Raw genomic sequence first — 14208 nt, 5'->3', positions numbered from 1 at the left:
TGAAAAGTTAAGTCAACCTTGGTAGAATTTGAACTCAGAACATAAAGACAGACGAAATGCTGCTAAGTATATTGCCCAGCATGCTAATGATTCTGCCAGCACACCACCTTCCTGTTAATAATAATAATGATAATAAAAAAAACAGTAGTAGTAGTAGAAGCAGCAGTTACCATAATCACAAGGCCAGGGCAAGTCAATTAAATCAATTCCTGTACTTGACTAACCAATCCAGGAAAGGTTACAGGCATAATAATAGTAATAATTTTATTTATTTCCATAACAGAGATAACCAAAAAGAAGGAGATGTGAAGAAAATTGAAACACTTCCTAAAAAGAGTTTACTACTAATTGATATCTCTTTACATTTTATGTTTTTACTTTAGTTTTACAGGCGTTGTCTCCCCTGATTTCAGTTCAGATTTTATCTATTTATTTATCTTCAATGCTAATAGAATATTAACTCCAGTAGTTGTTCAGCCCTAGTACAACTGTGGCCATCTGAGGCTCGTTTTTTTATTTTTTTTTATTTTTAGGGACTACAATATTTCAGCTGTCTTTTTTTATTCCTTTTAAGACAAACAAGGTCAGAGTTGGCTCTTACTACAAACAGATCAAGCAACTGCATAAAGTTTCTCTTGTAGGCTCTTATCAATCTCAGTGAAAACATTAGCTGCTACAACAGTGAAAATATTTACACACACAGGGGTGACACATGGTAGTATAGATAAGAGGCTTGCTAAGCAACCATGAGGTTTCAAGTTCAATTCCACTGGGTAGCATCTTAGGTAAGTGTCTTTTACTATAGTCTCAGACTGACCAATACCTTTTAATTAAAATTTGTTAGATACTAACTATATGGAAACCCAACATATGTGTGTGTTTTGTCTCTGCATGTTTTGCGCTGACAATGAGCAGCAATAAGGTGCATGTCCTACAGCTTTGCAGTTTCAACATGCAAAGACTAGTGGAGTAAAGTATTTTTACTTGAAAACAAGCAAGAGTTGGTGTCAGGAGAGGCATTTGGCCACTGAACATACTAACTCAAGAAATCTTGTCAAACCATACCAGCATGGGAAAAGCAGGTATAAAAACGACGAAGATGAGGATTTAAAAACATAAACAACACAACAGAATTCTGACAAGTCAACTACATTTGAACAAAACAGAATATTCCTCAAGATGGATTCTCTCACAAAACGAACAATATAAAAAAAGATACGTAGCTCACCTGGAGTGTGTTCTGGAAAGTGAAGTTAATTTGCGTCCATCAGCTAAAACAGAATTCCGAATACTATCTGGTGAGAGTGGAGCATGCCACTGGACACGTGGAAGTCCAACCAGGCTTTCCTCAGGGGATGGACATTGGGATGTTCCTGTAAGGGAAGTGGATGTTGCCAGAGATAATGGATCACTGGCAGTAGAAAGACCGAGTGGAATATTGACAATAGGTGAACCAGTGAGGGCCTGCGACACGGCTGGATTTAATAACTGAGTGGCAGCCAAGAAAGAGGCAGCTGCCTGAGCAGGTAATGATGGTGTTCCCAAAACCATAGAGTTACACGTTATTGGTCCCAATGAGGGCATACCCGACAACATACTGCTCTGAGTACTGAACAGGCTTTGCCCCATACAAGATGGTGCCATTACCATTTCTGGGTCACTGTCACCCACTATCTGTTGCAATGCAATTGTATGAGGAGAAGGTGTGAGAGGCAGTGGCGGAGCGAGAGAAGAAGGATTGGTGTGATGTGATTGTTGTTGAACAGCAGCAGTGTTATGTGGTAATGGCGGTGGCGGTGGCGGAGGGGGAAGTGGTGGTGGCGGGGGTAATGGTGGTGGAATTCCTTGCCTGGAGGACTGGCAGTTCTGTACTTTGTATGTCAAAGATGCTTTCCGCCTGGATTTAAGCAAGAAACTGTCTTTTTTATTTTGAGGTAAGAGACACCGTTTGGGTGCAGCTATGATTTCCCGGCCACCAACAGCATTGACACTGTCGTCACCATTATCTGAGGTATTTTCTGACCAGTTACCTTCAGAGAGTCCATTAGTGTGGTGTGGGTCAGACACCATATCTTCTATCTCGGCTGGAGGTTCGGACGGCAATACAACGGTCACATCCTCTTTAATCCCTTCCTTCTTCAAGATCTCCTTAGCATTTAACTTCTCCTTCTCCTGCTCTTCCTCTTCCTGTCTCAGCTGCTGAGATTCTTTGTCGCTATTTGAGTATTGAGTACTGCAGATGGCAGTGTCATTGGTAGCATATTTCAGATCTGAGTTGCCATGGCTAAGCATGGGATGTTGGTTTTCGCCAACACCAAGCTCTTGGGAAGCTGAGGACATGTCAACACCAATGCCATCAGCATCGGTCTGTTCTTGAAGTCGATTCAAGTAACCAAGTCTAATGGAAGACTTCAAGCTAGCAAGGATTGCACGTTTCCTCACTTTCCTAACATAGTCCAATGGGTAGCTATCACTATGGAAACGCATAATGTGCTGACGTAAGTTACGGTATTCGCTGAAACCTTTGCCACATTCTTTGCAATAGCATGGCTTGTAGCCAGTGTGAATTCTCTCATGACGTTGTAAGGAGAAAAACCTTGTAAATGATTTTCTGCAATATAAACAAACATAACAGCCATTAATCTTTTGATATGAACAACTAAAATCTCTAGAAGGTAACCCTGCCGATGATAGGTTAACATTAGTTTGGTAAAGGTTATTAGAAGAGGAGTCGACCAATGGGGGCTCCTTGGAAGAGTCTCTTTCGAGAACTGGCTCCTTAAATTCAGTATTAAGTGACAATGTTTCATTTGTTTCTTCTGTAGGCAAAGGAGCAGTTTGGCTAATGGGGTTGGGGTTGTGAAAAGGTTCTCCCTGGTCAACCTGAACAGTGTTTCTTGAGGAGGGTAGTCGATGTCTTCGGGAATGGCGAAGCAGCTGAGCTTTGAAGCGAAAGTTGTTGCCACAGATCCCACACTGATAGGTGACCAGATGCCGTTCGTAGTGCAAAGACATGTGGCACTGGAGTTTACTAAGAAAATTGAACAATTTGCCACAGAGGTAGCACTTATATAGAGATGTCTTCAGGCCATTTTCTAAGTTTACACCATCGATTCTTGTGGCAATAATAGTCTCATTTTTAATACTAATTCGATTTTTCCGGAACGGAGATTCTGTGGAAATTACAAGATCCTCCGACTTTTTATTTGAAAGAGAAGCAGCTGGTTTGCTACCCTCCCGTACAGGAAATACAGGGGTGGCTGATGATGATGTAGTACTGGGTACAAAATAAGCTGGTGGGGATTGCTGGTGAGGGAGTGGAGGATGAGAAGAATGAGAAGATTCAAAATTTGATAGCTTTGCTTCAGCCATAGCCTCATTGATTTTCTGGTCATTTAAACCAAGGCTCTTAGCAAGCTCCAACTCTGCTTTAAAAGTGGTGGAGGGCTTCACAGCTGTTATGTCATCTGTTTGGACAAAGCTGTTATTGTTGCTGCTTCCACTCGGATTTTGTGTTGGTGTGAGAACTTCTGAAGTTTTGCCTTCACTTAGTAAATCTTTATCTTCCTGCATTTCACCATTGTCAAGATCTGTTATGTGAACAGGGCTGTGTTGCATTGTTAAATCTACATCTTGTTGCATGAGAGTCTCTTTCTCCTGAGTTTTATCATGTAGATGAAAGGTTTTTATTTGAGCCCGAGTTTTCAGGCGGAGGTAACGCTCTTCCAGACCTTGGCTCAGCTCTACGTTGACGCCATGTGCCACTTTCTTATGATACAGCATGCTTCCTTTTGCTTTGAAAGCTTTATTGCAGACCTGAAAAAAAAAAGTTAAGAAACAATTGTTTACAACAAATTCAATACCACTATTAGTATCATAATTCTTTCAAAGATTCTATATATGTTGGTGTATAAGATGTACTTTCTTTTTACTCTTATATATAACTAAAAACTGCCATGTATCTAATGTGGTGACGTTATGGATGGGAGATACTGAGTATATGAACATATGATGAAATCTTAAATTTGTTTTTTCCTACAAAAAAAGCAAGTGTTTGTCCCATGCAAGAGTGCATCTTATACACCAGCAAAAACAGTAGCTTTACACTTAATGATTTTTTTAAATATAGTTACAAAGCCTGAAATTTATGGTGAATGGGGTGAGCCATGTACATCAACTCCTGTATTTATTTGGTACTTTATCAACCCAGGAGGGATGGAAGACTAAGTTTTCCTTGGTAGAATATGAACATAAAGACTTGGAACAAATACCACAATGGATCCAATACTCTAATAGTTCCATCAATACACTGCCCTCAAGAGCAGATAATAATAGTATACATTTATAGAGGTAAAAACAGTTATAAAAATAAGAAAAATGAGTTAAAGGTCAATACATGATGAACATTTCATATATTTACTCAGGATTTGAGGCAAGGCACTGGTATGGATGTGAAAGCTGCAGGTATGGTAGTGTATAAGAAGTTCACTTTGCAATGTTGTTGTTTCAGGTTCAATCCCACAGTATGGCACATTGGGCAAGTTATGGCCTTAGGCCAACTACTGCATTAATATGAGTGCAATTTGAAATATGGAAAATGTATGAGGAATTACTGGAAGTAATGCAAATACGAGCATAATTTTTTTTTATATACATTAACTGATATAAGTTGTTCAAATTGCAAACAGAGTAACTCCACTATGTTAACACGTCTTCCTATTCTTCATTGCAGGCAAATGATGGGTTCCAAGTAGAAATAATATACCATTAGTGAGTTCTTTATGAAGGAGGAGGGTATAGGCGGTTCAACATCCACAGAAAGCTACAGATTGTTTATAGAGAAAACACCACTGATAAAAGAATGTGCACAGGTGGATGAAGTTTAAAAAAGGGGAAACCAGCACTGAAGACAAACCATCCAGTAGGAGATCATGAATTGCAACCACTGACACAAATCACCAGCAAGTGAATGAATTGACTCACATGGACAGACAAGTTACAATGTGAAGCTTGCAGCACAACTGGACTGTGATCACAATGCAGTACAGAGGATGGTGGAAGACTTTGGAAAGTGGGTGCAAAGAGGGTACCATGGCGGGTGACACTCAATTTGAAGGAGAAAAAACGTGGAAGTCTGTTCTTATCTGCTGGAAGTGTTTGAAGCCAATGAAGCCCCACTCCTTTTTTTTTTCTTTTTTTCAATTCTGGTCACAGACTGAAACATGGGTGTATCTTTCTAATCAGGAAACAAAGGCTCATTCCTGAGGAACCACCAAAGCCAAATAAGTTCCAGAGCCAGTGATTGGTACAGAAAATCACGGTGACTGTTGTTTGAGGTGACAAAAGCATCATTCTCTTTGATTTTCTGGAACATGGTTGTACCATGAACAGTTAATGATACGCTGAGACACTCAAAAGGTTAGAGAAGCCATTAAGAGGAAGAGACTGAACAAGAATCCGAAAGCAGTTCACATTCCCTGTGACACTGTACAACGACACAGACCTTTAAAAACAAATCTCTCAACAATTTGAACAACCTATGTCAGTTAATAAAAAGTTATGACCATTTTTTCATTAATCTCAGTTTAACCTTCATATCACACTATGTATATGAATGTTGAGGACTCACCTGTCATAAATATCAGATGAGAGTTCCACAACTTGCTCAGATGATTTGTTTATAGTGATCAAATGTTTCTAATCTACATTAGCTCACTCTATTTCCATAAAATCGACATTGCCTGTACAGGCGCACAGTGTGCCACACCACGCATCAGTTGTCGAAGTGACCACAGAGCAATGTGAAATGAAGTGTTTTGCTCAAGGATATGATGCACTGTCCAACTCAGGAATTGAAACCACGATCTCATGACTAAGTGCAACACCCTAATCACTAGGCCACATGCCCTTACTCATGCATATGTGCATGTATGCACACCCACACGCACATATATACACACTCACTGTCATGCATGTATGTACATGCATTCTTTTATTGTCTTGCCAGCACAATCTTGTGGGAAGGCATTGCAATGCAATGACTATCTTAATGCTGTATATGTTAAGATTTAAGGATTCAGTTACAACTATTTCCCTTCTAAGTTGTCACTGCTCTCTCTCTCTCTCTCTCTCTCTGTGCATCCATTATGTTTATTCACGGGTAATGCAAATTTCTAAGTTCAGAAGTGATGATGGTAGTGACAGGGGTTGCATTATATTTGATATGGCATTGTTTTCAAGTAAACACAGTTCTTTTAAACCATGGACTTCAAACACTTTCACATACAGTATATTTATATTACCATTTCATGTCAGTGCAGTCAACTTTCCTACACACATCATAGAATGGGGGAACATACATAGTCATTTGATGTACTAGAAATAACAGACAAATATCTCTCAAATCACTCTACAATCCCAGAAAAAATTTTTAAAAAATTTAGAGGAACATGTTGAGTTATGTAATGTGATAAACTGGTAGAAAAGACAGGATGGCTATGACTGGAAGGAGTTTGACTGAAGGTCTGTTCAACTAAGAATGACCTGGGGTCCAAACAACGAAAATAAAAGCAATCAATCAAGCCAATGGGAGAGCTCTTTTTCTGATCATCTGACATACTAAAAATATTTATTTATAAAATTTAAAAAAAAAAAAAAAAAAAAAAAATCGCTCAAATCTGACCCTGCTATCTTAAAAAAAAAAGGATACATTACACAATATCCTCCAGTCAGGCGGTACTGGCAACAGCCATGCTCAAAATGGTGTATTTTATGTGCCACCCGCACAAGAGCCAGTTGCCAGTGCAGGTGGTACATAAAATACACCACTTTGAGCGTGGCCGTTGCCAGTACCACCTGACTGGCCTTCGTGCCGGTGGCACATAAAAACACCCACTACACTCTTGGAGTGGTTGGCGTTAGGAAGGGCATCCAGCTGTAGAAACTCTGCCAAATCAGATTGGAGCCTGGTGTAGCCATCCGGTTTCACCAGTCCTCAGTCAAATTGTCCAACCCATGCTAGCATGTAAAGCGGACGTTAAACGATGATGATGATGATGATGATATACCATATATATGCAAAAAGATGGTCACAGCTGGAATACCTTTTATCATTTGTGTTCCTACTGAAGTCTAACATGGGACAAAAGAACAACAACCAATGTCATTAATGCCTAGTTACTTTCTGTCTAATTGTAAAGTTCCATGTAAAATTCTACAGCAGTTTCAATGGATCATAAACTAATTTACTCAAACTATAACAATTATTCTCATTAGCCTCCCTAATCAGCCATCAACATACATCCTTTATATATGTGAGTGTTTCATGTCCAGTTTTCTATGCTTGCAACAGTTGGATGGAGTTTACTGAAGAAGTTTTTTTTATGGCAGGATACCCTTCCTGTCACCAACTTGTTTCCAAGCAAGGTAATATTGCTCTATGTCCAGACATACTTTCGCAGAAAATTGGGTATGAATCTCATTCACACCAAATACACAGATTCACATACAACTCTCACGTGATGGGCTTCTTTCACTTTCTGAGTACCAAATCCACTCCCAAGGTTTTAGTCAACCTGGGACTCTTGCAGAAGGCACTTGCCTAAGGTACCATGCAGTGAAACTGAACCCAAAACCATGTGGCTGGGAAACAAACTGCAAAGCTCCAGTCAAATTGGACTTTACAATAAATGTAACTTTACATTCAGCATTGAATCACCTAATCAGTTAAATATTCCAGTGCTATTATTAAACTATCTTTAAATTAATCTCAGCGCATATACACTCATGTAAAATACACACACGTACATGCAAAAGCACATGAAAAAGAATGAGTGGGACCCGTTATTGGCAAGAAATATAACAGTTCCTGGAAATTTTTCTACCCCCACAGCATTCTAACCACACCCATTATGCTATCATTAGCTGTTTCCAGGTCTAATTATATCACATACATAGCAACATTTATCTAATATTTCAAGCAAGTTCTCCATTGCAGTTCATGATTTTTCAGTTTACTTTGCAGTGTTAGCTACATAAATGTATCCAGTTAACTTCTCAGTCTGCTGAAAAATCCCCATTCTTACTGAATCCTTTTCTACTTAATTTAATGCAAACTGCACAAACACATTTTTTCTCGTTAACAACTCCATTTGGATATTGATTTTGTTCATGCCCTTTTCCTAAATGTATCAGCAATGTAAAGGAAAACAGTTACAAATAAGATTTAAATGATGTTTAGATGTCAAGTGTTGTGAAGAAGGAGAGAGAAAGAGAAGAGGGAAAAAGAGGAAGTGAGGGAAAGAGCAAGAGAGGAAGGGAGAGAAAAGATTAAAGAACTGAACACACCTCACACTGAAATGGCTTTTCTCCAGAATGAACCATCAAATGTCTTTTCAAGTCACTAGGTTTGGGAAACACCTTGCCACATTGGCGACATGAGCGTCGGGACAGTATTGATTTACGGCGCCCTGGCCCTCTCGGTCTTCCACGTGTGGCATGTTCCGTTGGTAAGGATGTTTTCCACATCACAGAGTTCATATTACTCTCTGTATTTGCATCATTACCATCTTCTTTTACTGGACATGAATAATTGATAATTGCCTGTGACACATGGGGGGGTCTACCCCGAGGTCGTGTACCTAGAGCTGACCGCCGGTTTGCAAGTCTTGATTTGGTATGTTTACTTGATACTCCGGCAGAAGCAGCACTGGCTTCTGCATCGGGGACGGCAGATAAATAAGCATTGTTAGATTTTTTCCTTAACGTCAAGCGGCTTGTCTTTGAACTGGAACCTTGTTTACAAGACTTCAATAGACTTGATGTTAACGAACTCGACTTGTTTTCCAGCTGGTTGTCCAGACCAGTTTTAGCTCGAAGCCGTCGCGTTTTCCACTCTTTAACAAACCCCGAAGACTTTTTGGCACCAGGATTAAAACCTTCGGAAACGCTGTGATGTTTGATGTATTGGTGATATTGTAAGCTGCGTTTGGCCTTGAAAGATTTCTTACATACCTGCAAAAGCAAATTTCACATCGACATTAGACCATTTTTCTTATTCTTTCAGATAAACTGAAGCATATCAACTAAAATTACCAATTAGTATCAAAACATTCAAATTTAAAACTCTTGCTACTACTTTATAAACATTATGGAATGCTAGTTTTAATATTTCCATATTTCTTCACTGGATATAACTATCTAATTTCTTACAGGGGAAAAAAAAAAAAAAAGAAACACTATACACAGCATGTCTTCTCTGTAGGCAATGAAATGAGCCTCTCACATACGAAGGGTCTCTATGGTAATTATAAAAAATAGTTATAAATTAAGGTATATTTTGCTATTCCTTTGCTTCCTACTTTTAAATATGCTTTTCCAAGTAAAAATTTTTTAAATGTGTATTCAGGAGGCTAGCAGCTTTTGGAAGAGTTATTGCACCAGAATATTATCTAGCTGAAGGTTCTAATGGTTTGCTGTTATCAGATTGTTAGCTTCACTATATGAAATTTGGAACAGTGAATTAGAAAACTGTAACTCTGTTACATTCATGGATTCAATTCATCACTGTGCAGGTTAAACACAGAAGTTGAGATTAACAGTCTTCTAAACACTTATTATTCAATGAATGTCTCTCAGAAACACAAACTCATTAATTATAACACTCCATATTTAGCTTGGTAGTCAGGTCGACAATATGCTCTGATAGAGAAACGTTCCTGATATTATAACATATCTTTCCAATGGTTAATCTTTGATAATAATAATCATATATAAAAAACAAAAACAAAAAAAAAAAAACACACCTATTACTTTTATTGTTGTCTGCAACACATTTACATAAATGCTTTTCATAAAATTGTAATCCTAATCAGATGTAAATAACTATTTGCATTTCATTATTGGCCACAAAAAATGAAAAAAAGAACAACAAAAAATGACCATGTCACTTGTATAAATGAATTACAGAGATGAAAGACAAAGTGTTAATACTGGTAGGATATGTACTTAGAACAATGAAGTATCAAAGCTTACCTGATATTAAATAAACTACTAGAGAAGCTCCATGAATGTCTGTCATTACACTTTAAATATGCACTTGTTTCATAGCTTTTTGTTTTGTTTTGAGGGAAAATGCTTGATATAAAGACAGTAGTTGTCCAAACATCCTTATAATCACCCTTTGTACTAACTTTAATATGGTTAGTACTAATTAGTAAGATTATAAACTGAATAACTGAATAGCAACGATAAATTCATTTGATCAATTACATTGAGGGATCCTCTTCTTTGCATCACTGTTGTCACAAGCAAGTGACTTTTATTGGGAAGAGCAAAGAAAATGAAAACTCGTTACCAGTTTATGCCTTGGAAAGGTTGCTAAAAAAAACATATCACTTAACACTCCAGATACACCCAGGCCAGTTCATCAGCCCAAGTGATACAAGCCAATAGGATTTTGAGGTCAATCCATTGGTCTGATGGAACAAATGTTGTGAATGGTTGGTTTTGAAATGTAATAGTTAATCAGAGATCGTCTTTCAGTAGATGTATCTCAATAGAAAAGAGAATTTTGGTCTTTTTGGCTACACAGACCAAGACACAGTGTCCCAAATGGGTTAAATTACAGACACACAAGCAATTTTCTGGAATCCTTAGTTCCAGACCTATGCCAGGTGTCAAATTAACTATTTTGTTAGATTAGAAGATGTTTCAAAATAGTAATTCTGAATAAATTCCTAGAAGGCTGCTACCACATCATTTATAACTTTTTCACTACTTAAGCTCTGTGACATGCCTTTGTTTACTCACTGGAAGCATGTTACAAAGTCGGAAACATTCTTCCAACCCTTCAGCTATAATAATATGAAGTATTTAAGACAAGATCTAATGCTATGCGCTAACCTCTTAACCATTGGGTCCCACTGGGCCTTGTCTTGAAACATTACTGTGAAAGATTTATATTTTCCTCTTCCATGCGGGAACAATGTATTCTCCACAGTAAACCTAAGTTATCTATTAACCTGCACTTGAGAGAGAGTTCCTAGGGGATTAGCACGTGGTGCTTGGTTTAGTTTTAAATATTTGTCTTTACAGTTAGGTGAGAGGAAGAGTGTTTCTGCCTTTATGATATGTTACTAATAAACAAATGTGTATCATGAAGGCTTGGTAGTAAAAATATTATAATGACTGCAGGAAATTTAAGTATCCTCATGTAATTACGATTAGATTAAAAGGGATGCTGGACATTCAGTAGCTAGAAAATCAGCTGATACCTTAATTTTCCTGACTTCACTGATAAAGAGTTAATAGAAATGGTATCCAACTACAAACAAAAATATTGATACAAAAATATGCAAATGTTTGAATTTACAACAAAAGTTCAGCCATAATAACAATGGAAATTCCAGCAACAAAAGGAATCTGTATTGAAGGTTGGTAATAATAGAGTGGTGTATGTAAGTAAAATAGAAATAATCTAAAATATTTGGGAATGATTACTGAAGAGGAACTTGCTTAATACTTTAGCATTTAAACTGGCTATATGCTGCCCAAATATTCTTCCTATTTTATATTCAAACTGGCCATATCCAGCCTCTCACACCTACCCAACATTTGTCATTCTAAACATAAACAGTCATATCATTGAAATCTGAAAGCTACAAGATAATACATGAGTAACTCAAAATAATGTGAATACATAAACATTACATTTGACAGAATAATCCGAATGCTAAAGGATTAATGACAACTAAAACCAACCCCAGTTTACTTGAAGGATTAAATTTGAGAAGATTAAAGGGGCAAAAATTTATCAAGTAAAAAATTTTGTTGGAAACAAGCACTTTGACAAATATGAAATGGAAAAAAAATTTTAAAACTCCATGTCGATAGGATCTGAATACAGGACAGTCTTTGACTGGACAAGAGATGACTTGAATAGTTAATTGATTCTCTGTACTAGTATAATGTCTACAGCAACTTGGTGAGGTTAGTGTTTAGCTTGAACTTGCACATAGATGAATGCTTGTGAGAGAAACAATAACAAGGCGTGAGTTTTACAGGGTTAAAGTTCTGAGTAATAAGTATTTAGTGAGAGTTTGTAGGGTGTAATGACATAGAGACGACTAATAGAGCAAAGGATAGTCAGGTACTTTGGATGGAAATGACATACAGCTTATTTGTTCAGAAGAACAGAGGTTACTGTAATAGAACAGGACAAAAGATGAAACAGTATGTCTGTAGGTTAGTGGCTGGAAAATGGTGAGAAAATCTTTGCCAATTAGGAGGATACCTTTCGAGATTTAGTCAATGATGATGATGATAGTGGTGGTGGTGATGGTGGTGATGGCAGTGGTGTGGTAGTAATAGCAGTAGTAGGAGATGTGGAATGTTGTACAACATAATCTCAGTAAAAAATTTTTAAAGCCAGATGAAGGCGTAGTCAAGTGATAAGAAGTTTGCTTTCTAACTACATGGTTCTGAGTTCAGTCTTACTGCATGGCACTTAGGCAAGAGTCTTCTGCTATAGCCCCTGGCCAGCCAAAACCTGTCTGTGTGTGTATATCCACCACCACCACCATCATTTGACAACTGGTGTCGGTTTGTTTACACCCCACAAAGCTTAAAGATTTGGCAAAAAGAGACTGATAGAATAAGTACCAGGCTTTAAAATAGATACTGGTGTCAATTTGTTTCATTAAACCCATTAAGACAGTGCCCCAGTATGGCCATTATCTAACAACTGAAACAAGTTAGAAAAGATAAATCACTCCAAAAAGATAGATGAAGAAATGAAATAGTTCAACAAAACTTAGAATCTAACAATCTATAAACCAATCTTAAACTTTACATGAAAAGTGAAAGGAGCTCAAATCAAATTAAAGAACAGCATGTAGTACAGCAATGAAGCTGTGAAATATCAGGACTAATAACATTTCTAATAAAATCTCATGAATATTAATAACCATTCTATTTTTTTAAGAAATTTAATGCTTCCTCATTGTAAATAGAGTTCAAAGAAAAGATAACTCACCTCACAAGCAAATGGCTTTTCTCCCGTGTGCTTGCGGACATGACGTGTTAAATCTGCTGGACTCTTCTTCACAATGCCACAGTATGGACAAGTGCGGTCCTGTGAAGACAGGCCGAAGCTTACATCCACCCCTAAGGACGATTCTGTTGATTTCTGGGCATTTAAGCGACAATTTCGTAAACTTCGTCGCAGTTGTCGTGCACCGCTTTCGGTACTTTTCGGATCACATGAAAGCAGTTTCGATTCTTGTTCACTAGTTTTCTTATCATATTTATCACGATTTTTCACATTCTTATCACAGTTTTTAGCAACAGTCTTGACAGCTTCATCAACTAGAGAGGAACCTTCTACTATTGTATCACTATCACTGGTGTCTGCTTTTCTGAGGGAATCATCCTCATCGTCAGTAGCAGTTGGCTCTTCAACTCTCTCATTCTGGGTGGAGTTGTCTTTAGACTTACGGCTGGTAGACTCTAAAGAACTTTGTTCTAGTGAAACACCTTCATCTGAAAACAGAGAGAATAAAAAGATGCTCAGAAATATAAAAAATATACTGGAACACTTTATAAATGACAACAATACTACTACTACTGATGATGATAATGATGATGATGATGATGATGATGATGATGATGATGATGATGATGATGATAATAATTCTTTCTATTATAGGCACAAGGCCTGGATTTTTGTGGGGAGGAGGACAATTGATCACATCGACCCCAGTACTTGACTGGTACTTAATTTATTGGCCTTGAAAGGATGAAAGGCAAAGTCGACCTTGGTGGAATTTGAACTTAGAATGTTGTGACAGATGAAATACCACTAAGCATTTCACCCGGCATGCTAACAATTCTGCTAGCTTACCGCCTTAATGATAATATTAATAATGACAAAGATAAAAGTTCCTGATTTAGACACAAGGCCAACAATTTTGAGGAGAGCGGGTTAGTCAATATCATTGACTCCAGTACTTGACTAGTACTCTATTTTATCAACCCCAATAAGATGAAAGCAAAGTTGATCTTGGCGAGATCAAAACTAAGAACAAATAAAGCATTTGATGATGATAATAAATGGTTTCAAATTTCAGCCCAAGGTTAGCAAGTTTGTGGGGAGGGGTGTGAGTAAATGGCATCAACCCCAGTGCTCAACTGCTATTTATTTTATTGACC

The 14208-nt window shown here is 37.7% G+C and overlaps 1 protein-coding gene across 12 annotated transcripts in view; it reads right to left on the bottom strand.

The window, feature by feature from the left end:
• LOC106874382 (uncharacterized) overlaps positions 1–14208 on the bottom strand; it is a 194793-nt gene that overhangs the window by 23807 nt on the left and 156778 nt on the right. For all 12 annotated transcript variants that reach the window (XM_052966046.2, XM_052966051.2, XM_052966050.2 and 9 more), the window contains 3 exons: positions 13034–13539; positions 8347–9012; positions 1229–3816 (listed from right to left, as the gene is read on the bottom strand). In XM_052966046.2, the coding sequence (XP_052822006.1) occupies positions 1229–3816; positions 8347–9012; positions 13034–13539 (3760 nt within the window). The remainder of the gene's footprint in view (positions 1–1228; positions 3817–8346; positions 9013–13033; positions 13540–14208) is intronic.

Source organism: Octopus bimaculoides, chromosome 3 (assembly GCF_046866305.1).
Source record: "Octopus bimaculoides isolate indiv1 chromosome 3, ASM4686630v1, whole genome shotgun sequence".
Taxonomy (NCBI): domain Eukaryota; kingdom Metazoa; phylum Mollusca; class Cephalopoda; order Octopoda; family Octopodidae; genus Octopus; species Octopus bimaculoides.
The sequence above is the reverse complement of the archived record's forward strand: the minus strand, read 5'-3'. Positions and strand labels throughout refer to the sequence as shown.